Source organism: Triticum aestivum, chromosome 5D (genome assembly GCF_018294505.1).
Source record: "Triticum aestivum cultivar Chinese Spring chromosome 5D, IWGSC CS RefSeq v2.1, whole genome shotgun sequence".
In the NCBI taxonomy this organism is placed as follows: Eukaryota; Viridiplantae; Streptophyta; class Magnoliopsida; order Poales; family Poaceae; genus Triticum; species Triticum aestivum.
The window spans coordinates 316286061-316311010 of record NC_057808.1 but is presented as its reverse complement, the minus strand read 5'-3'; the positions used below and the strand labels follow the sequence as shown (position 1 = coordinate 316311010).

General features: G+C 48.7%; 1 protein-coding gene across 1 annotated transcript; it reads right to left on the bottom strand.

Moving 5' to 3' along the window:
* Window positions 1-7288: 7288 nt before the first annotated feature.
* Window positions 7289-8590, bottom strand: LOC123124762 (uncharacterized). The gene has a single exon (XM_044545322.1). The coding sequence runs from the start codon at window positions 8443-8445 to the stop codon at window positions 7339-7341; it is 1107 nt and encodes a 368-aa protein (XP_044401257.1). The 5' UTR covers window positions 8446-8590; the 3' UTR covers window positions 7289-7338.
* Window positions 8591-24950: the final 16360 nt, after the last annotated feature.

The following is a 24950-nucleotide window of genomic DNA, read 5'->3' as shown; positions in this document are numbered from 1 at the left end:
CATTCACAGCCCTCTTATGAAGCTTCTGATCTCGCTTACACAGACTGGTGGTAAACACATGATACTATCCACCGCTGAGCTGCTTTGGATTGGTCTGATAACCTCCCTGGTGCTGTTGATGACCCTGGCCAGACTGCTGGTTAAAGCCCCCTTGACCGTTCTGAGGGTTAGAATTTGAGCCGCTACCCGGGCCATGAAAGCCGCCGGCGCCTGAGCCGCCGCCCGGGCCATTGTAATTCTTAAAGGCCTTCATGATTGCACAATCCTTCCATAGATGAGTTGCTGGCTTCTCTCTAGAGCCATGCCTTGGACAAGGCTCATTCAACAGTTGCTCCAGCGTCGGGCCTGACCCGCCGCCTCGGGGAGGGGGCCTCCCCTTGCGTCGCTGGTTACTACCTTGTGAGCTGGCGTTGGCTACAAACTCTAGGCTGCCATCGGCCTTGCGCTTGCCTCCTCCTTGGTTTCCCGGGTTATGCGAGGACCCTTGCCATTGCCGTTCTTCTTTCCCTTCCCTGTCCTTTCATCATCTGAAGCGGGGTCCTTGGTACCATCAGAATCGGCGTACTTGACAAGAGCCGCCATCAGTGTACCCATATCATTGCAGTCGCGCTTAAGCCGCCCGAGTTTCATCTTCAGGGGCACAAAACGGCAATTCTGCTCCAACATTAAGACTGCAGAGCCGGCATCCATCTTATCCGAGGAATGTATTATCTCCTTAACCCGGCGAACCCAATGTGTCGTAGACTCACCCTCCTGCTGCTTGCAGTTAGTCAAATCCACAATTGACATAGACTGCCTACAGGTATCCTTGAAGTTTTGGATGAACCGGGCCTTCAGCTTAGCCCAAGACCCAATGGAATTCGGTGGTAGCCCTTTCAACCAAGTGCGGGCAGTCCCATCTAACATCATGGTGAAGTACTTAGCCATGGCCGCTTCACTGACCTCCAGCAGTTCCATAGCCATCTCATAACTCTCGATCCAGGCTGCGGGTTGTAAGTCTGCCGTGTAATTAGGCACCTTCCTAGGGCCTTTGAAGTCCTTGGGTAGACGTTCATTGCGGATAGCTGGCATTAAACAAGGGACACCCCCAGTCCTGGTAGGGATACCCACGTCGACGGAAGTCATCGGATAAGCCGGGGGAGTCTGGTAAGCCGTCAACTGAGGCACCTGTTCCGCCTCTTGCCGCGCTCTGTCTTGGCCTGCTGCGTGAAAAGCTCCGTTATGGGCCGGGCCATGGCCAGGTGGCGGGTCATGGCGTCGGACGTTACTTGAGCCGGTCGCTGAGACCAAGTGTCTGCTGTAACTCGGGCTCCGGCCTGGACGAGGGGTCGAGTGGATCCTGTCCCGGCTGTAGGAGTACGCCTCCTGCTGTGCCAGTGCCGTCTGAAGGAGTTCCCTGACCCGGCGGGTTTCAATAGCCGTCGGAGAGTCGCCGTCAATTGGGAGAGCCGCCAGCCGTGCTGCCGCGGCGACCATGTTCTCTAGCGGGTTGGCATAATGACCCGGTGGTATTGGCACGTACTGAGGCGGGGCAGGGGGCATCTGGGGAGGCCCCATCACTTGTGGCTGAATAGGGGTCCCAGACCCGGGCACTATGACCCCCGGCGGGTTACTAGACCCTGCACCTGGCGTGTTGAAGAGGTTTCGTGGATCGTAAACCGGAGGGAGTCGAGATTGGGCCTTTTGATGCCTCCTTCTCAGGACCTCATTGGATGTGTTTTGATCCATCGTGAGCCGGAAGGACTGCGCTTGAATCAACTGGGTTTGGGCGTCGAGAGCCGCCCTTTCCGCAGCCATCCTGATCTCTTCTGCTGCCAGATCCTCCTTAGCTTTCACTAGATCCAACTTTAACTGCGCCACCTCCGCATCATGCTGAGCTTGATCCGCCGGGTCAACCGTGGCGGTTAACAGGGCCGTCATCTTGTCCGTGAGATCCATTAGCACCTGAGCCGGCGAGGGCACCGGGTTTCCCGCTCCAGCAGCAGGGTTCTGAACAGGCTGTGCACCGGCCATAAAGACTCCAACCTGACTTGGCGGCTCAAACGGGTCCGGAATACTGTCACCATCGGAACAACCCATGAGCCTGCCATCTTGAAGTTGATACAACGAGTTTGACTCATCGGTGGACGACTCGCCGTCAGAGTCGGCGGCCGTCTCATCACCAAATCCAGATCGATCAGAGGGCCCTCCATGGATACATCCCACAAAAGCATGCCTTAAGGCAGGCCGGGCCCGGACGGGTCGTGCACGCTGAGCCGTCTCGATGAGGTCGGCGCAGAGATCCGGCTCAGGGCCCGGCTCACCAATCTTGCCAATGAAAACATGAATTCCGCCGAAGGGGACCCGGTGCCTGTACTCAATTGAGCCGGCGTCGGGGCCCCAGTTTGCATCGTCGATGTAGAGCTTGCCGCGACGACTCTTGGTCATCCGGCCCACAGCGTATCCCTTGAGCCCTTCGAAGCTGCCCTTCAAGAACTCAAATCCACCGTGCGCTGGCCCCACGGTGGGCGCCAACTGTCGTGGAATTGTGACGGCAGATGTCCTCGAACTAGGACTTAGTCGTGGAGCCATCGCAACTAGGAAGCTTAAAGGGGTTAAGTGGGACAAGGAACGCGAGGGTTTATACTAGTTCGGCCCCTTACGGTGAAGGTAAAAGCCTACGTCCAGTTTGAGGTGGTATTGATTAGGGTTTCGATGACCAGGGAGCTTAACTACTATGCCTGGCTCTCGATGAGATCTTTCTTGTCCCTAAACCGCTGCCGGGTCGTCCCTTTATATAGGGAGGCTGACGCCCAGCAGCTCTCAGAGTCCCGGCCGGCTCATAAGAGTGTTCGGCTCGGACTCTCAACTATTCTTGCCTTACACTACAAGTTCTACCATGATAATGATTGTAACTACGGGCCTTAAGCCATATCCGGGTCTTAAGCCCATCTTTGGCCCACCGTCTTCAAGCTTGGCGCCGGGCTTCTGGCAATGACCATATGAGTAACCCGGCCCCTCCTGGCAGGTGACTCTAAGGTCTATATCCTCAACAAACTGTGTGTGTAGCCGTGATGGTCTCTTTTTCGGCGGAGTCCGGGAAGTGAACACGGTCTGGGTTATGTATGAACGTAAGTAGTATCAGGATCACTTCTTGATCATTTCTAGCTTCGCGACCGTTGCGTTGCTTCTCTTCTCGCTCTTATTTGCGTATGTTAGCCACCATATGCTTAGCGCTTGCTGCAACTCCACCTCATTACCCCATCTTTTCCTATAAGCTTAAATAGTCTTGATCTCGCGGGTGTGAGATTGCTGAGTCCTCGTGACTCACAGATTCTACCAAAACAGTTGTAGGTGCCGACGATACCAGTACAGATGACGCAACCGAGCTCAAGTGGGAGTTCGACGAGGAACGTGGTCGTTACTATGTTTCTTTTCCGGATGATCAGTAGTGGAGCCCAGTTGGGACGATCGAGGATCTAGCATTTGGGGTTATCTCCTTTTCATTTGGATTTGACCGTAGTCGGTCTATGTGTGGATTTTGGATGATGTATGAATTAATTTATGTATTGTGTGAAGTGGCGATTGTAAGCCAACTCTCGTTATCCCATTCTTGTTCATTACATGGGATTGTGTGAAGATGACCCTTCTTGCGACAATACCCACAATGCGGTTATGCCTCTAAGTCGTGCCTCGACACGTGGGAGATATAGCCGCATCGTGGGCGTTACAGATACGTTGGAGACGTATCACATGGCAACCCTGATAACTTAGGCACAAACACCACGACAACTTTGACCTGAAGGAAAAAAGTTGTCAAAAATGTACCCCGGTAACTTTGTACAAACATCATGGTAATAACGCATCATATACATGATAAGTTAGGTATAAACACCATACCCCACGGTAACTTTTGAACCCGGGATAAAAGTTTGTTGAAAACATACCATGATAACTTGTGTGTAAATAACATGGTAATATACATACAACAGAACCGATAACTTACTTGATCCAGACGTGGTAACTTTTTGACCAGGGAAAAATGTTGTTAAAAAATACCTCCTAATAACTCATGTGTGAACAACATGATAATACACGCACATGAGAGCTGATAACTCATATACTAATATCGCGGTACTTTTTTGACCGAGGGAATGAAAATTGTTGAAAAACATACCCTGATAACTTTTGTGCAACATGATAATATACACAACAAAGCTGATAACTCACTGCAAACATCATAATCACTTTTTGACCCCGGGATAAAAGTTTGTTGAAAACATACCCCGAATTTTGTGTGTCATTATTTTGTGTGTGTAAATGACACGGTGACTTATGTATGATAGACGTGATAACTTAGGTGGCCCACATGTGGTAACTGTTTGTCCGGAAAAAAAGTCATCAGAACATATCAACATGGGATCTAGTTTTGAAGATCTCATCGAGACAATTTTTTTTTGTGACGACGATTTGTCAATCGGAGCGATGGTTTGAACTACGAAACATTTTAAAGTTTGAAAAAAAAAGAATCTAGGATGACATCAGTTTTTCGTCCTTCAGTGCAGATATGCATGTAATTAAAGGGAAGAGTGCACGTGAAAGGAAACTTAGTCATTCTAATGCATGCATGTATATAATTAGAGGGAAGTAAGGATCGTTTTTGCCTATTGCTAAAATCTGAACGTTTGGTGGTAATAAAAGTCCTTTAAAGTTTGCCTATAATCTCAGTAAGTGGAGTATTATTCATGATAAGAGAAGTCAACTATTGCTAAAATCGACCCAAATACTATAATCCATTCTCTCTGTCTCCCAAAAGTCCCTTGGATTTTCGCATTGTCCCAATTCGCAAGACCACATATTTGTGCTACATGCGTCATTGCCAACCTTCACCTTGTTATCAACATGTGGCAACCCCGGCACAAAGGCAAATTCACCGTCGCATAGAACAAAGTCAGCATAAACGATGTCAGGCCAATCGTAGAGTCTTGGGAGGAAGATCTTGTTCTGCATCGACTTAATGGCAGTCTTCTTCATTACGGTCGTGAGTGTGCCCGTAAACAAAGCCCCGCCATCTAGGCTCTCCATCTTCTCCCACTCTATCGTGTGTTCATTGAGCTTGAAGAGGTTGACAGGTGACCCGCGTCGGCCGATGAGGGCGACCATCAGCTCCCCCTGGTCGGACTCGACCAAGTAGCTGTCTTCATATACAAACCCAAAACCCTGTGGCTTCTCAAGAATTTCAAATCCTTCTTCATGTCTACACTTGTCGCATACTGCTAATCTTCCATCTTCTAATAGTATATAGATCAAGCCGTGGTGGAACACAGGGTTGGACCTCGGTGACGCTGTAAACTTTGTCCTGTTGGGATGTCTGTGTTGGGTGTGTTTTTTGGTCTGGCTTTACTGTCCCATGGCTCCATAGTTCAGGAGTAGTTCACATGAATGGGAAAGTTGTGACGGTTTTTTCCTGGTCTCTCGTAAATTAACCATGCAACTCTCTTCTTCTTAAATAATGGTTGAGTCAAAAAATTGTCTCAGTTTCAAAAGTAGTAATTTATATGCGTTGAGCTGCTTAATATCTAATTGTATATTGGACTATCACCATTGTCAATGGCGCTAAAACATCATTTTGGGCCTCCCCATGGCTTCTTGGGTGCAAACCAAGGATATTGAACCACTTATCTTTGAAGCCTCGCGAAGAAAGAATTGGAAGGTGCTCAAAGCCATTAAAGATAATGCATGTATCCTGAAGATCAACCAGAACACCGTTGTCAATGATGATCACATCCGGGAAATCTTCACCCTTTGGATGCTTGTTCATGACTTCCATCTCAACGAACATGCCGAAGACGACATTCTTTGGAAGCACTCAAATGATGGGATCTATTCAGCGACCACCACTTATAAGGTTTAGTTCCTTGGGATAGCTCTGTCCCTCATGGAGTGCATGGTATGGAAAGCCCCCCGCACCCAAAGTAAATTTCTTCACTTGGCTTGCGCTACAGGATCGGATGTGGGACGCCGATCGGTTGAAGAGGCGGGGTTGGGAAAATTGCGATCTTTGTCCTCTTTGCAAGAGGGAGCAAGAAACTAGGGTACATGTCTTATTTAGGTGTCACTACACCATGAGGCTTTGGCGTTTGGTCATCGAGAAAATTTTCCTTGCTCATATGGACACATCTACCTGGCACATTGAAGGCTCCGTCAAGGAATGATGGGATAAGAAAGCCGACATGCATAACCCGAATAGGCGAGCAATGGCGTCCCTCACCATGCTTGTCTCTTGGACTCTCAGGAATGAGAGAAATACTTGTGTTTTTTAGCACAGATTTGCACTGCCACCAATCTTACTGCACATGATTTGTGAGGAGGCAAAATTTTGGGTTACCGCGGGTGCTAAGAAACTAGCGCATATTGTATTGCATGAGTAATTGCCATGTCATGATTGTGGGTTACTTGTAAAACTCTATTCTCTCATTATTTAATAAATGGGCAAATCTTATGCCTCCATTTAAAACAATATTATGCACGAATATTTGCAACATCTATATATTTTTCCTCAAAAAAAATATCATTCATTTGTAGGATGGAAGGAGTAGGGTGGGCAGTGCACACCTTCATGTTCCACTGTTACAATAATTCAACCCATTCTTTACGAACAGAATCCGATCTATTAAAAAGATTCACCGCAAGTACAAAGCATCTAAACATAATAAAAATTACAGACTGGTCCCTGGAGCACCGAACAACCATTGCCGCCGGACCAGTGCCCTGAAGCCACAATTCTTCGTTGTTGGATTCTTTAATCGATGTGAAGAACATGACACTAAATCTCGATGTTGTGTACGAATGGCGGGAAAACCCAACTTCGCCGCTCCATGGAGCCGGCAGGAATCTACGCTGGAACTTTGTCTTACCCGTCCCGATGAGCGAATTTAAGTAGGATCAAAGCCCGAAAGACCGGCTTAAAGAAGAAGCGTCGCCATCCATTCGAGCGCCGTCCCTATGAGGATTAAAACCATACCTATCTACTTGTCGGAGCCGAGGCACCAGGAATACCCTCCCCACAACGAGCCATCAAAGCGGCAGGCGGAGGGGAGGCGGATCCACAAGCTCACCGGCGGAGATTAAGGGGAGAAAGGCTTTCACTGTCGCCTTGCAAGAGACTATAATTCAACCCATAAGAGACTAAATAGACTACATACGTAAATATATTGCGTTACAATGTGGTATCATGCATTGGATGAAATAAAAAGGATGGAAAACAAAACCACCTTTCTTTCTTTCTCCCTAAATAGTACACTCGCAATTCTCCTGCATGGTTTGAAAAAAATTAGAAAAAGAAACACAAAACCACATTCAAGAGGTTGGTATCAACAATATTTCAGCAGCCACATCATCGTGCAGATGTTGACCGGGATTATGCAGAGTAGTGGTGCCTCGCTCCATGTTGTAAACATATAATCCCTTGTCACCGTGTCTCAGAAAATATACGCAGTTCCGCTTTAAACCGGCTTCTTCCGCACTTAGTGATGCCCTGAAGTACCTAGAATTGACTAGGAACACTCTGTCACCCAGAGAGTGCACTTTCACCCAGGCCATTTCAGCGACGTCCAGCCGCTGAACACCAACATGCAGAACTTCATCTACGAAAAACTGTTGGCCGAAGGATGCTCTGAACAGCTCTCCGCATGATTCCAACAGCTGAAATTCCGTGCAGCTGTGCAGCCGACGCGATCTAACGTCGACGGGGGTTACCGTGAAGGTCGGGTGCGGCGAGAACCGGAGTGTCACGACGGCACGGAACAAATCTGCGTAGAACATTCCCCCAAATGCGGTAAGGCGCCTCATTCTTCTGACCACCTTATTGCGGCTTTGGTCCAGCATCCGTGAGTCGTACCTATGCTCAAACCATTGGGCTCCGGCGGCAGGGCTGCAGTACCAGAGCACCGTGTCTCTGCAGTTGATCACTAGCACGACGCAGTTGGGGTCGGTGGGCGCATGCGATAGCAAGCACCTGGTGGTGTTCTCTTCCAGGAATCCCCTCTGATGACCCGATGGCAGGCCGATTCTCTGACGCGTGGACGGGTTCCACAGGAAGGTCTCGCGTGAGTGGTGGTGTCGCATGAGCAGCCAACCTTGTGGTGTTACCCAGTAGAAGTGGCTTTCCAGATCATCCAGTCCCCTGCGCTGTGATTGCTGCATTCTACTTGTGCTGTACAAGAAGAGACCATCGCTTGCCTCCTCAGTCGACTCAACCCCGTGAATTTTCTCGGCCTCTTCATCTGCGGCCTCTTCGTCACCATCACTTTTGTCGACTTCATCATGATCAGGCTCGTCTTCATCGCTGAAATTTATGTCATCGTCGCTTTCCTCCATCGGCATGTCATTGTTGTAATGAAACAGTAACAACGGGGAAATATCTGGATCCGGTGGAGCTGTATATTCGCTTCCTTTCGTCGCCATCGGGTTGTGATTCTCCGGTGCGTGAACGGATTCCTTCAGCTTCTGATGTATGTTTGCGGAACAAGAATCAATTGTTCGTCGACTATCTCCCTCCAACAAGTGTCCTGGTGGAGTTCCCTGCAGGCGCTGCTACGAACTGCTCCTACACGGGCTTGGGCTTTGGCATCCTTATGTAGACGATGCGCGCACATATATATATAGGCACTACGAATCCGCTTGGTAATCGAAGTCCCCGTTCTGATGTATGACCGCGTAGAGATGGACGTCCAAAAAACACTCGAACTCCACGTGACCACGTGTAATCCAGTCCAAGTCGGATCCAATCCAACGCGCCTTAGATATCTACGTGGGTAGAATTCTTGTCGCCTGATAACTGTCAGCCGATCGAGCCGGAACTCCGGGCTTCCCTAGAGAAACACCGGCAGAAATCAGAGCATCGAAACGCCGGACACGGTGTGCGAGCGAGGACGTACGTACGGGATGGAGGCGCCGGCGTCGCACGCACGTGATTGGTCCTCTCTGCCGGCGGACGTTCTCGTCCAGATTCTGGATCATCTGCGGTGGTCGAGCCACCCGAGCTTCGGCCTAGTGTGCCGGCAGTGGCAATCCGCGCGCGCCTTCTCGCCCTTCTACCCCGCGTGGATCACTCCTCTGCTCCTCAACGCCACCGACGTCGGAGCCACCAACCTGCGCTACTACAGCCCCTACTACCACAAGAACTTCGAGACCGCCTCCACGCTCAGGACGCCCGACGTCAAGATCGTCTGCGCCACCGGAGAACACCTGGCGCTATGCTCCGAGGACCTAATCCTCGACGCCCAGCTCTTGTCCGGCGACGTCCACGAGCTACCGCCGACCAAGAACGCCATGTTCGACTCCGTTGTCTATGACGGCGCGCGCACCATGTTCGGCGTCGACACGCAGTTTGGTATGCTAGGAATCGCCCGCTGCATCCGAGACAACACCGTCGACGCATGGGGGGACTGGGACTTCGCGAGTTCTGACCATGACCAACCAAGCTTTTTGACATCGCAGGATTGCAACCCGGTACTCCGTGACGGCTTCCTGTATCTGCTGGGGAAAGATGGTGCGTTCGCGGTGTACGACGACAGCAGGCACGACGAAGGATTTAATATTCTCGAGAAGCCCCAGAGTTTTATGTTCGACCACAAACATAGCTACTTGGCAAAGTCTGATCGAGGTGAGCTGATGGCCGTCCTCATTGGCCATCGTGGGACGCCCGTCAACGTCGTCAAGCTGAATGAGCACACGATGCAGTGGGAGAAATTGGAAAGCCTAGACGGGAGAGCCTTGTTCACTGGCACCTTGACAACGACGGTGAAGAAGACTAATATCAAATGGATGCAGAACAAGATTTTCCTCCCGAGGCTCTATGATTGGCCTCAGAACATACATGTTGATCTGGTCCAACGTGAAGATGATGTTGCCTTTGTCCCAAAAGATGGACACGCATATACCACGGTGAAGCATGACGATTATGGGACAAAAGTCTGGTCTTATGAGTTGGGACAGCCTCAAGAGGCAATGGAGTTTTGGGGGACAGAGAGAGTTAATTATGGTATTTGGGTCGATTTTAGCACGTAGCAGATGATTTTAACAGTATGGTGTTTTACTACTATTGCCGTCCAGGAGGCGGCCAATGGATTAAGCACGAGCACGAGCATGATAGCTTCGCTTGATGGATTCTCTTACAATGGTCGGTGGAAAATTCTTGTCATACAAGACGAACAGAAGCAGTCAGATTGTGACGCTGGACTTGTCTCCACACCCCACGTTCAAGACACGCGACCTGTTGAGAGATTGCGTAGTACCATACCAGCAAAGCAATGGACTCCCGTTCCATCAATTCCACCAGACCAGACCAGACCTGATCACCTCTCTAGGCAGCAGCGCCGCCGCCGACGGACACCACCGAGCCTGGTCCGTGCTCTGTTCTCCTTGTTGATCTTGACCGGCGTGACCACGTCCGCGACTCAGAAAGGCCGCTGGCATCCAGGTCAACCGTCAAGGTCGTCGGCGAGCTCGCACAAAGGCCCCGTCTTTTTGGCGGCAGGAGCTAGCAGACCATCATGCGCGCGTGCACGTCCGAGGCTGTTCGCCAAGTTTCCATGTCGCTTTGCGCGCTCGCCACCGCCGTCCATGCATGGGGAGCACCTCACCTCTCCTCTCCCACGGAACCAACATACCTTCGCCGTCTCCTACGTGGTGCATGACGCCGTCGCGATCGTATACGCGTCCGCGTCGTCTTCCTCAATTCCGTTTCTTTCTCGCTCGATCACACTACTTTTTCTTTCTTCAGTTCCAATACGAGGCAGCGCGCGTCTCCTTCCTCTCCGGCCAGTACCGGTGCTGTGCGCCGCCGCGGCGACTCGATTCTTCTTGTTCTTTTTCTCTTAATTTCCCGTCAATTCCAATACGGCCGGAGAACAAAGAGCCATGAAAAAGTGACGGCGACGTACAGGAACCAGCATGCGTTTGGCTCGCACGCTCCGGCTCGCCTCTCGTCATCGCCATCTCCGTTCAGTGCCACGGGATCCTCCATATTCCGGCCAGCCACGACTCCCCGTTCAATTCAACCAGACCGCGAGCTCGTCTCCTTCCTCTCTCGGCCCAGCGCGCGCGTACACGTCAATTAATTGCAGGAATCTGCGCGTACGTACGTCACCGCCGACCGATGGCCACTCGTCCGGTCGTGGGGGGCGACCGTGCTTTGTCACGCCTGGGACTGGACCCCAGACCAGCGCGCGCGGCATCGAACAGGCGGGCCCAGGCGACAGCAAGCCAGGCAAGGGTGAGGGACCGAATATTCCCCGAAGGGCTGCGACTGATTAGGTGAGCTGGCTGTAAGTGCGTGCGTGGGTGGAGTGGAGTATATAGGCTCGATGGGTGTGAGCCAGAAAGGCACCGATTGTAATTTGAATCAGACTGACGAGGAGAGCTGTACTCTCTCGCCTTCTCAATACTTATCCCCTCCTCCTTTACCTACCGCTGTTCTTCCCCTCCTTCCTACCCTGATCCGATCTAGCCGCTAGAGGTACGTTACAACTTGGTATCAGAGGTCAGTCGATCTGGAGACAGCGTATCCGAAACCGCGCTACACCACCAAGCAGGCGAGCAAGACGGCGGCGATGGAGGAGCAGTTGGCGGCGCTCATCAAGTCCGTCAATGACAGCCAGGCGGCGACGGATGCGAGGCTGGATGTGATCCAGACCTCCCTGGATCTGTGGCGGCCAGCGGTGACGCACATCCAACATCAAGTCGACGAGCTACGGTCGCAAGTCGGGCGCATCGCGATCCACCCGGCGCTGGCGGCGGCGCCCTCGGATCCAGATCCAGCTCTGGAGGGCGATGCGGTGGGTCACAGGGCTTCGTCCTCGACGCAAAACAGCCTGGGGCTCCACGGGTCCGATGGCCACGGCGAGATCCACAACTCCGGGGGACAGGTTCATGGGGTGGTCACCACCCTGGAACCGCCTCCGGTCAACGTTGCGTCTCACTCCCGAAATTTTCCCCACGCTCTGTGTAACGCCCACGATGCGGCTATATCTCCCACGTGTCGAGGCACGACTTAGAGGCATAACCGCATAGTGGTTTTGTCGCAAGAAGGGTCATCTTCACACAATCCCATGTAATGAACAAGAATGGGATAAAGAGTTGGCTTACAATCGCCACTTCACACAATACATAAATATCATCATACATCATCCAAAATACAATCATATAGACCGACTACGGTCAAAATCCAGATGAAAATAAGACAACCCCAATTGCTAGATCCCCGATCGTCCCAACTGGGCTCCACTACTGATCATCAGGAAAAGACACATAGTAACGACCACGTTCCTCGTCGAACTCCCACTTGAGATCGACGCCATCATCTGCATTGGCATCGTCGGCACCTGCAACTGTTTTGGAAGTATCTGTGAGTCACGGGGACTCAACAATCTCACACCCGCGAGATCAAGACTATTTAAGCTTATAGGAAAGGGAGGTGCAATGAGGTGGAGCTGCAGCGGCAAAAGCATATATGGTGGCTAACTTGCGCAAATGAGAGCGAGAAGAGAAGCAAAGGAACGGACGTCATCTAGCAATGACCAAGAAGAGGTCCTGAACACCTACTTACGTCATCCATAACACAGACCGTGTTCACTTCCGGGACTCCGCCGAGAAGAGACCATCACGGTTACACACGCACTTGGTGTATTTTAATTGGGTCAAGTGACAAGTTATCTACAACCGAACATTAACAAATTCCTATCTGCCTCATAACCGCGGGCACGGCTTTCGAAAGATAATACCCTGCAGGGGTGTCCCAACTTAGCCCATCATAAGCTCTCACGGTCAACGAAGGAAAAACCTTCTCCCGGAAAGACCCGATCAGTCTCGGAATCCCGGTTTACAAGACATCTCGACAATGGTAAAACAAGACCAGCAAAGCCGCCCGAATGTGCCGACAAATCCCGATAGGAGCTGCACATATCTCGTTCTCAGGGCACACCGGATGAACACTACGTATAGCTAAAACCAATCCTCGAGTTTCCCCAAGGTGGCGCTGCAAGTGGCTCTAGTTTGGACCAGCACTCAGAGGAACACTGGCCCGGGGGTTTAAAGTAAAGATGACCCTCGGGCTCTAGAAAACCCGGGGGAAAAAGGTATAGGTCGCAAATGGTAAAACCAAGGTTGGGCCTTGCTGGAGGAGTCTTATTCAAGGCGAACCGTCAAGGGGGTCCCATAAATCACCCGACCGCGTAAGGAACGCAAACTCAAGGAACATAATCCCGGTATAACAGTAACTAGGGCGGCAAGAGTGGAACAAAACACCAGGCATTAGGCCGAGCCTTCCACCCTTTACCAAAATATATAGATGCATTAATTAAATAAGAGATATTGTGATATCCCAACATATCCATGTTCCGACATGGAACAAACTTCAACTTCACCTGCAACTAGCAACGCTATAAGAGGGCTGAGCAAAAGCGGTAACATAGCCAAACAACGGTTTGCTAGGAAAGGATGGTTGGGGGCTGACATGGCTGAAATAGGAGACATGATATAGCAAGTGATAGGTAGCGAGCATGGCAATAGAGCGAACATCTAGCATAGCAAAGATAGAAGTGATTTCGAGGGGTGGTCATCTTGCCTGCAAGATTCTCAGAGTTGTCGAAAGCTTGATCCTCGTAAGCGTACTCGACAGGTTCCTCGTTCACGAACTCGTCTCCCGGCTCTACCCAAGACAAGAACACAAACAAACGGAACCACAATCAACAACGAGAAATGCGCAAACAACATGATGCAAAACATGTATGATATGCAAGATATGATATGCGATGCATATGCGTGCTCCGGAAGGAAAATGATGAACATGGCAGTAACTTGGCAAACCAAGCATGCCACTGGAAAGATGAGATGATTTCGGTCGAAATCGATATAAAAGATCACCGGAATCGGATGCACGGTTTGCAAATGGCAAGCAAAACGAGAATGACACTAATCTGCGATAAACAGCAAGATAGCACTTAAAATACAACAAGTAACAATGCTACAGCACCCCAACATAGCAACAAAGCATATGACAGTAATCTACAGGAGATGCTGACAAAAGATGAACACTGAGCTACGGCTAGTTCACAACATATCAAGCTCAAACAAGCATGGCAAAAGTGCAAACGATTACAGGTTCACAGACTTAGTGAAAAACTGGACATGGCAGAAATCAGCATCAGGTAGCAATGTTCAGAGCACGAAATCAACATGCTACAGGAACTTAACAAAGCAAAACAAGGCATGGTAGTGTTCTACTAAATGCACATGACAAAAGTCCCTTACTGACCTTGAGCCAAAAAGGACCAGAAGAAATGATGGCAAGCATGTAAACATAGCAAGTTCCGTTATCAGGTTTCAGACTTACCAGAAAACAGAGCATGGCAGAAATATTAATATGTAGGCCTCTTTGTGAGCTTGATGCACTCACTACAGAGCAATGCATGACAAACCAAGCCTACCTACAGCAAGATGGCATGTTTATGAAGCTATCCATCGCAAGAACAATTGCATAGCATGTATGAATCAACTAGAATAAGCTTGGCAAAAATGAATATCATGTTAAGAATCTGCCAGAAATATTTTATAGCAAAAGTAGAGCAAGATTGAGTCATGCTACGGTACTCTAAAATTGCAAAAAATTGTAGGAATGAATCAATTACAACTATAGCCACAAAACATCCTTAATGAACATCTCCAAAATATGCATTGATCTCTCTGTAGCATCAAGTTTGCATGGCAACAAAATTACAGCAGACAAAGACAGAAATCATTGTCCCTGAAATCAGAAATATTACGGGGCCTACTTTGCATGCTTGTGCTATTCACCACAGAGATCACAAAAATACATGGACTATACCACTGGAAAGATGGAATAGCATACTTCAAAACACATGTAGAGCTCATGCTAAAAAGATGCACAGATTAAATGATACAAAAATGACAAATCTCCAAGTTCTGATAAGAACCAGAGATTAACAGCAACTAGCCCTCTTCCAACGAAGATTTGGGCATCAAGGTGACCTCTAATGAACATGGTGCAGTTGAACAAAATGAAGAGCATCACGAGGGGAAAAAACATATCACATAGCCGGAAATGGCAAGAGTCGGAGTTACGAATATGGCAAGTTACATGCGGGGTGTTACAACACTCCACCACTACGAGAGGATCTCGTCCCGAGATCTAGGACTGAAAGAACTCCGGATATTCGGAACGGAGATGGTCCTCGCGTTCCCAGGTGGCTTCCCGGTCGGAATGGTGCGACCACTTCACTTTCAGGAATTTGATAGACTTGTTGCGAGTCTTGCGCTCAGTTTCTTCAAGAATAGCAACTGGGTGCTCATGATAAGACAAATCTTCTTGGAGGTCAATCTCTTCGAAGTCGATAGTGCGCTCAGGCGTCTTGAAGCACTTGCGGAGCTGTGACACGTGGAACACATCGTGCACGTTCGCGAAGTTGGAAGGAAGCTCAAGTTGATAGGCGAGGTCGCCTCTTTTGCCAATGATCTTGAAAGGACCCACGTATCTAGGGGCAAGCTTCCCTTTGATACCGAAGCGACGAGTGCCTTTCATTGGAGAGACGCGGAGGTAGACATGGTCTCCGATCTCGAAAGCCAAATCACAATGCTTACTATCATAGTAACTCTTCTGACGCGATTGCGCGGCTTTGAGATTATCACGGATGACTTTACACATTTCTTCAGCTTCAGTGATTAAGTCATTGCCAAGAAGTTGGCGTTCACCAGTCTCTGACCAATTGAGAGGAGTACGGCACTTTCTGCCATAGAGAATCTCGAATGGGGCCTTGCCCGAACTCGCTTGGAAGCTGTTGTTGTAGGAGAATTCAGCATAAGGAAGACAATCTTCCCATTTCATGCCAAAAGAAATGACACAAGCCCTGAGCATATCTTCAAGAATTTGATTGACTCGCTCGACTTGGCCACTAGTTTGAGGATGGAAAGCTGTGCTGAAGCGAATGTTTGTGCCCATGGCCTTCTGGAAGGAGTCCCAGAACTTAGAGGTGAAGATGCTTCCACGATCTGAAGAAATCAATTGTGGAATGCCGTGCAAAGAGACAATTCTGGAGGTGTAGAGCTCTGCCAGCTGAGCTGCTGTGATGGATTCTTTGATAGGAAGGAAATGAGCCACTTTAGAGAGCTTGTCAATGACAACGAAGATAGCATCATTTCCGCGCTTAGACTTGGGAAATCCAGTCACGAAGTCCATTTCGATATGATCAAACTTCCATTCCGGAATAGCAAGAGGTTGGAGGAGACCAGCTGGTCGTTGGTGTTCTGCTTTCACTCTTCGGCAGACATCACATTCATTCACGAATTGAGCAATTTCTCGCTTCATTCGAGTCCACCAATACGACTGCTTGAGGTCATGATACATCTTCGTACTTCCAGGATGAATGGAAAGGAGAGAATTGTGCGCCTCGTTCATTATGACTTTCCTTAGATCACCTTTCGGAACCACAATCCGGTCCTCGAAGAACAAAGTGTCTCTGTCATCAATGCGATAGCACTTGTATTTGGAAAGACCCTTGTCGATACCACGTTTCACCTTCTTCACCATGGCATCAAGGAGTTGTGCCTCACGAATTTGATCTTCCAAAGTAGGAGATACAATGAGGTTGGCAAGAACGCCTTGAGGAACAACTTGGAGATTCAGCTTGCGGAAAGCTTCACAAAGATCCGGTTGGAAAGGCTTGAGGATTAAGCTGTTGCAATAAGCTTTCCTGCTTAAAGCATCTGCAATGACATTTGCTTTGCCTGGAGTATATTCGATACTCGGATTGTACTCTTGAATCATTTCGACCCATCGAGTCTGCCTGAGGTTGAGGTTGGGCTGAGTGAAGATATACTTGAGACTCTTGTGATCAGTGAAAATGTCCACTTGTCTTCCCAACAAGAGATGTCTCCACGTAATCAATGCATGGACAACTGCCGCCAACTCAAGATCGTGAGTGGGGTAGTTCTTCTCGTTGGGCTTCAACTGCCGAGAGGTATAGGCCACAACTTTCTTCTCTTGCATTAACACAGCACCGAGACCTTGGAGAGAAGCATCACAGAAAACTTCATACGGCTTGGATTCATCAGGAGGAGTCAAGACAGGAGCTGTGACTAGTTTCTGTTTGAGAGTGTTGAAAGCAACGTCACACTCAGGAGACCAGACATACTTCACATGCTTCTGTAGGAGGTTGGAAAGAGGCTTTGCAATCTTGGAGAAATTCTCAACGAATCTTCGGCAATAGCTTGCAAGACCCAGAAAACTGCGGAGCTGCTTGACATTTTGAGGAGGTTCCCAATCCAGAACTGCGGACACCTTCTCGGGGTTAACAGCGATGCCTTTGGCAGAGATGATGTGACCAAGGAAAAGAACTTCATCGAGCCAAAACTCACATTTGGAGAACTTCGCATAGAATTGATACTCTCTGAGCTTGTCGAGCACCAATCGCAAATGTTTGGCATGATCCTGCTTATTCTTGGAGAAGACCAAGATATCATCGAGATACACCAGAACGAATTCATTGGTATAGGGGTTGAAGATGAAATTCATCATCCGAGAGAACACCGGAGGAGCATTGACAAGGCCGAAAGACACGACAGTATATTCATAAGAACCAAAGCTTGTTCTGAATGCTGTCTTGGGAATATCTTCTTCACGAATGCGAATCTGATGATAACCCATACGAAGGTCAAGCTTCGAGAATACTTTAGCACCTTTGAGTTGCTCAAATAGCTCATTGATGTTGGGAAGTGGATACTTGTTCTTGATTGTCTTCTTGTTCAATGGACGGTAGTCGACACAAAGTCGGTCCGTGCCATCCTTCTTCTTGACAAAAAGAACACCACAACCCCATGGAGAAGAACTCGGTCTGATCAAACCCAGACGTTCTTGTTCATCGAGCTGCTTCTTCAATTCCTTCAGCTCGTTTGGTCCAAGCTTGTATGGACGCTTGCAAACGGGTACAGTACCAGGCTCTAGTTCGATAACGAACTCAACTGGCCGGTGCGGAGGCATACCCGGAAGCTCTTCTGGAAAGACATCTTGATACTCGCAAACGACTGGAATTTGAGAGATGGCATCCAATTCGCCCTTCTCATTGAGAGAGAAAAACCGAATGGTTTCATCACGAGCGGCAAAAATAATCACATCCTCAGACGAGTGTGTCAATTGAATTTCTCTGGCAGCACAATCAAGTTGAGCCTTGTGCTTAGAAAGCCAGTCCATCCCGAGAATAAGATCAATATCCGAGTCACCAAGAACAATTGGAGAAGACTGAAATTTGTAGTCGCCTATCTTGATGGAAACATCCGGGACACAATTATTAGAAGTCATTTGCTTGCCCGGAGACACAATCTTCAACGGGATAGGGATCTTTTCCGTCACAAATTCATGCTTGGCAACAAAAGGTCTTGAAATGAAAGAAAGAGATGCACCAGTATCAAAAAGAACTTTTGCAGGAATATCATTAACAGGAAGATTACCCATTATCACATCAGTAGATTCCTCCGCTTGAGCTGCATTCATCATGTTCACCTTTGCAAACTTTGGATTATGCTTGACCACTGCATTGCTGGAAGATCTGACAGGAGGAGGAGGAGGAAGACGCCTCTGGTTGAAGCACTTGTTAGCATAGTGACCTTTCTGCTGACATTTGTTGCAAGTCACCTCTGAGAGTGGACGGTGATAAGGAGCATTGGACTTTGGAGCTTGATTCTGAGACTTGTTCTGATAGCCAGAGTTGGAAGAGTTTGAAGAACCATGGCCACCTTTGTTCTTCTGCTGGTAAGGCTGACGAAACGGAGGAGGAGGAGGCAACCAGAACTTCTGTTGCTTAGCTGTCACAAGTGAGGAAGAAGAAGACTGAACTGCGTCTCTGACTCTCTTCTTAGAAGCCTCACACTTGAGCTGAGCAGCCTCTTGCTTCAGTGCCATATTGTAGAATTGATCAAAGTGAGTAGGCTCAACAAGAACGAGAGCTAACTGCAGATCCTCTTTAAGGCCACCTCTGAAGTGATAGATCATGCTCTTCTCATCAGGAACGTCTTGTTTAGCGAAGCGAGCAAGTTTCTGAAACTGAATGTTGTATTGATACACAGACATGTTTCCTTGCTTGAGATTGCGGAACTCCTCACGCTTGCTCTCAACAACACTTTGTGGAATGTGGTGCGCTTTGAAGTCCCGACAGAAGTCAGTCCAAGTAATCACACGACCTCCTCTGGAATCTTTGTATTGCTGAAACCAATCAGCAGCTTGGTCCTTGAGCTGGAAAGAAGCGAACTTGACAAAGTCCTCAGGCCTGACATTGCTACATTCAAAATGCTTGTTGATGTCCACGAGCCAATCATCGGCATCCGTGGCCTCGGCACAGTAGCTGAAAGACTTGGGCTGATTTGCGAGAAACTGGTTGAGAGTGGCAAAGTGAAACTGATTGTTGCCTTGACCTTGATTGCCTTGATTGCCTTGCCCTTGAGTACGTTCTTGCAAGAGTTGCAGAATCATCTGAGCATTGGCGTTGGTGGCTGCCATGATTGCTTGCCATGCCTCCGGAGGTGGAGGTGGTGGCGGAGGGTTCGCTTGACTCCCTTCATTGCGATCCGGATTCTGACGCGTTGGCGGAGCCATCCTGAAGAGGGTGACATCCGTTAGCATCTTGATAGACAAAAGATAAGTAGAATCAACGGATAGAAATTGCAACATATAGTCTTCACAATAAACATTCGAACGAAGATGAACGAATGAATTCCGTAGTAAATCATCACACTTCCATAAGTTGAGAAGCCACTTGAAAAGATATGGAATGAACATATGAATTCGAAGCAACTCGAATACCACAATACAAAATAAAACAAAGTATTGGCTTGCAGAATAAGCCGGAACAAACATATGATAGATATTTCGTCCGAAGTTTTCGTGGTGGGGCCCACACGGGCTCAATCGTACAGCACCATCATGTACAAGGCTGTGCACATGACATACGAAGCGTCCCCGAGTCGGCAAAGCCATGGACTCTTTAAGACACAACGAGACCACTGTAAAATCAACCGTATACAGGCGGACCACTAGACGTCGAACCCCAATCTCATATCATGCGTCTGTCGGAAAGATATCCTAAGGCTACTTGAATTCCCACTTATAAACTCCCGAAACTTTCTGGTTATGCAATCTGGTGTAGGGGATACAGGGGACACAAATATATATCACCCAAACTAGCAATCCCTAGATCCAGCTGTATCCATCCGTCAACACATAACCAAGAAACCTTCGGAAATCGTTTACCTCAACCTTCGAAAAACATCCGTTATACAAGTTATGGCAATACTCCCGAACTCCCGCCCCAGTACTGGGTGGCGTCGAGGTGATCTCACCAACAACTGCATAAAAGAGATTTCGATGTCGGCGAAACTCAGGTATTCCAGAACTGCAACGATAAAATTGTGACGACAACACCTCGGAGCTCAACTCCCCGGGACACTGCCACAACCCCTAAATGACAGGAGGCACCAAGAACAATGTTCTCGTCACAAATCGATCGGAACGATTCCAAGATACCCGCGTGATCCTAAAATTTTTTTAGTGAAATTTGAGGAGAGAGTAGTCAAAACTTCTACGTCAGGAGACCTCACCAGAGCGACGAAGGGACTGAGGAGTAAAAAGAATCCTACTCTCCGATATATATAATCCTAAGACTCAAAACATTTTTGTTCTAGACTCAACAACGCCAGCGATTCGATCAAGCAGGGGGCTCCTAAGTCGGGGATGGCTCTGATTACCAACTTGTAACGCCCACGATGCGGCTATATCTCCCACGTGTCGAGGCACGACTTAGAGGCATAACCGCATAGTGGTTTTGTCGCAAGAAGGGTCATCTTCACACAATCCCATGTAATGAACAAGAATGGGATAAAGAGTTGGCTTACAATCGCCACTTCACACAATACATAAATATCATCATACATCATCCAAAATACAATCATATAGACCGACTACGGTCAAAATCCAGATGAAAATAAGACAACCCCAAATGCTAGATCCCCGATCGTCCCAACTGGGCTCCACTACTGATCATCAGGAAAAGACACATAGTAACGACCACGTTCCTCGTCGAACTCCCACTTGAGATCGACGCCATCATCTGCACTGGCATCGTCGGCACCTGCAACTGTTTTGGAAGTATCTGTGAGTCACGGGGACTCAGCAATCTCACACCCGCGAGATCAAGACTATTTAAGCTTATAGGAAAGGAGGTGCAAAGAGGTGGAGCTGCAGCGGCAAAAGCATATATGGTGGCTAACTTGCGCAAATGAGAGCGAGAAGAGAAGCAAGGAACGGACGTCATCTAGCAATGACCAAGAAGAGGTCCTGAACACCTACTTACGTCATACATAACACAGACCGTGTTCACTTCCCGGACTCCGCCGAGAAGAGACCATCACGGCTACACACGCACTTGGTGTATTTTAATTGGGTCAAGTGACAAGTTATCTACAACCGGACATTAACAAATTCCCATCTGCCTCATAACCGCGGGCACGGCTTTCGAAAGATAATACCCTGCAGGGGTGTCCCAACTTAGCCCATCATAAGCTCTCACGGTCAACGAAGGATAAACCTTCTCCCGGAAAGACCCGATCAGTCTCGGAATCCCGGTTTACAAGACATCTCGACAATGGTAAAACAAGACCAGCAAAGCCGCCCGAATGTGCCGACAAATCCCGATAGGAGCTGCACATATCTCGTTCTCAGGGCACACCGGATGAACACTACGTACAGCTAAAACCAATCCTCGAGTTTCCCCAAGGTGGCGCTGCAAGTGGCTCTAGTTTGGACCAGCACTCAGAGGAACACTGGCCCGGGGGTTTAAAATAAAGATGACCCTCGGGCTCTAGAAAACCCGGGGGAAAAAGGTATAGGTCGCAAATGGTAAAACCAAGGTTGGGCCTTGCTGGAGGAGTTTTATTCAAGGCGAACTGTCAAGGGGGTCCCATAAATCACCCGACCGCGTAAGGAACGCAAACTCAAGGAACATAATCCCGGTATAACAGTAACTAGGGCGGCAAGAGTGGAACAAAACACCAGGCATAAGGCCGAGCCTTCCACCCTTTACCAAAATATATAGATGCATTAATTAAATAAGAGATATTGTGATATCCCAACATATCCATGTTCCGACATGGAACAAACTTCAACTTCACCTGCAACTAGCAACGCTATAAGAGGGGCTGAGCAAAAGCGGTAACATAGCCAAACAACGGTTTGCTAGGAAAGGATGGTTAGGGCTGACATGGCTAAAATAGGAGACATGATATAGCAAGTGATAGGTAGCGAGCATGGCAATAGAGCGAACAACTAGCATAGCAAAGATAGAAGTGATTTCGAGGGGTGGTCATCTTGCCTGCAAGATTCTCAGAGTTGTCGAAAGCTTGATCCTCGTAAGCGTACTCGACAGGTTCCTCGTTCACGAACTCGTCTCCCGGCTCTACCCAAGACAAGAACACAAACAAACGGAACCACAATCAACAACGAGAAATGCGCAAGCAACATGATGCAAAACATGTATGATATGCAAGATATGATATGCGATGCATATGCGTGCTCCGGAAGGAAAATGATGAACATGGCAGTAACTTGGCAAACCAAGCATGCCACTGGAAAGATGAGATGATTTCGGTCGAAATCGATATAAAGATCACCGGAATCGGATGCACGGTTTGCAAATGGCAAGCAAAACAAGAATGACACTAATCTGCGATAAACAGCAAGATAGCACTTAAAATGCAACAAGTAACAATGCTACAGCACCCCAACATAGCAACAAAGCACATGGCAGTAATCTACAGGAGATGCTTGACAAAAGATGAACACTGAGCTACGGCTAGTTCACAACATATCAAGCTCAAACAAGCATGGCAAAAGTGCAAAAGATTACAGGTTCACAGACTTAGTGAAAAACTGGACATGGCAGAAATCAGCATCAGGTAGCAATGTTCAGAGCACGAAATCAACATGCTACAGGAACTTAACATAGCAAAACAAGGCATGGTAGTGTTCTACTAAATGCACATGACAAAAGTCCCTTACTGACCATAAGCCAAAAAGGACCAGAAGATATGATGGCAAGCATGTAAACATAGCAAGTTTCGTTATCAGGTTTCAGACTTAGCAGAAAACAGAGCATGGCAGAAATATTAATATGTAGGCCTCTTTGTGAGCTTGATGCACTCACTACAGAGCAATGCATGACAAACCAAGCATACCTACAGCAAGATGGCATGTTTATGAAGCTATCCATGGCAAGAACAATTGCATAGCATGTATGGATCAACTACAATAAGCTTGGCAAAAATGCATATCATGTTAAGAATCTGCCAGAAATATTTTATAGCAAAAGTAGAGCAAGATTGAGTCATGCTATGGTACTCTAAAATTGCAAAAAATTTCAGGAATGGATCAACTAAAACTATAGCTACAAAACATCCTTACTGAACATCTCCAAAATATGCATGGATCTCTCTGTAGCATCAAGTTTGCATGGCAACAAAATTACAGCAGACAGACAGAGAAATCATGAAGTCCCTGAAATCAGAAATATTACGGGGCCTACTTTGCATGCTTGTGCTAGTCACCACAGAGATCACAAAAATACATGGACTATACCACTGGAAAGATGGCATGGCATACTTCAAAACACATGTAGAGCTCATGCTCAAAAGATGCACAGATTAAATGATACAAAAATGACAAATCTCCAAGTTCTGATGAGAACCAGAGATTAACAGCAACTAGCCCTCTTCCAACGAAGATTTGGGCATCAAGGTGACCTCTAATGAACATGGTGCAGTTGAACAAAATGAAGAGCATCACGAGGTGAACAATTTGACATATTACACGCGCGAATCGGAGCTACATGCACAAAGTTATCGCATTGGGAACAGGATGCATATACTGATAAGAATTAAAGACTTGGGAAAAAACGGACGCGAGGGAGGAGGTCAAACGGGGGCAGTACCAGATCGATCGGATCGGGCTCCCAAGCTCGATGCGGCGACGGGAAGGAAGGAAGAGGCGGCGCGGCGGCCGGGGGAGGCGGCGCCGGCGGCGGGGCCGGAGGAGGCGGCGCCGGGCGGCGGCACGGCGCCGACGGCGGAGAAGGCGAGCCGGCCGACGGCCGATGGCGGCGGCGGCGGGGCCGGCCGTCGGTGGCGGCGCGCGGCGGTGCGCGGCGGCGGCGCAGGGCTCGGGCGGAGGCGCAGCTCGGGCCGCGGGGGCCGGGAACGGGCCTGCGGGCCGGCGGCGACGGCGGTTGGACGTTGTCCGGCGCGGACGGACACGTCCGGCGGCGCGGTGGGAAAATCTCTAGGGTTCGTCTGCGAATCCGTTTTTCGGGATGCCCACATATAAATAGGTAGAGGGAGGTAGGAGGCTCCAAATGAGGTGCGGTTTTCGCCCACACGATCGTGATCGAACGACCTAGAGCATGGAAGAGAGTTTGGTGGGTTTTGGGCTGGTTTTAGAGGTGGTTTTAGCTGGACACTCAAATGGACTTTGCGGATGCCCGGTTAACCGTTGGAGTACCAAACGACCTCCGAATGGAACGAAACTTGTCCGGTAGTCTCCGGGTGGTATATTAAGACCACTTGACAAGCCTCGGTCCATTCCGAGAAAGTTTGACACACGCACACGAAAGAAAACAAGAGGGGTGCACCGGAGGAGATAGGAGCGCCGGATTGGAAAACGGACAACGGGGAAAATGCTCGGATGCATGAGACGAACACGTATGCGAATGCAATGCACATGATGACATGATATGAAAAATGCATGACAAGACAAAATACAAAACGAAAGAAAAAACCCGACAACGGAGGGAAAAACATATCACATAGCCGGAAATGGCAAGAGTCGGAGTTACGAATATGGCAAGTTACATGCGGGG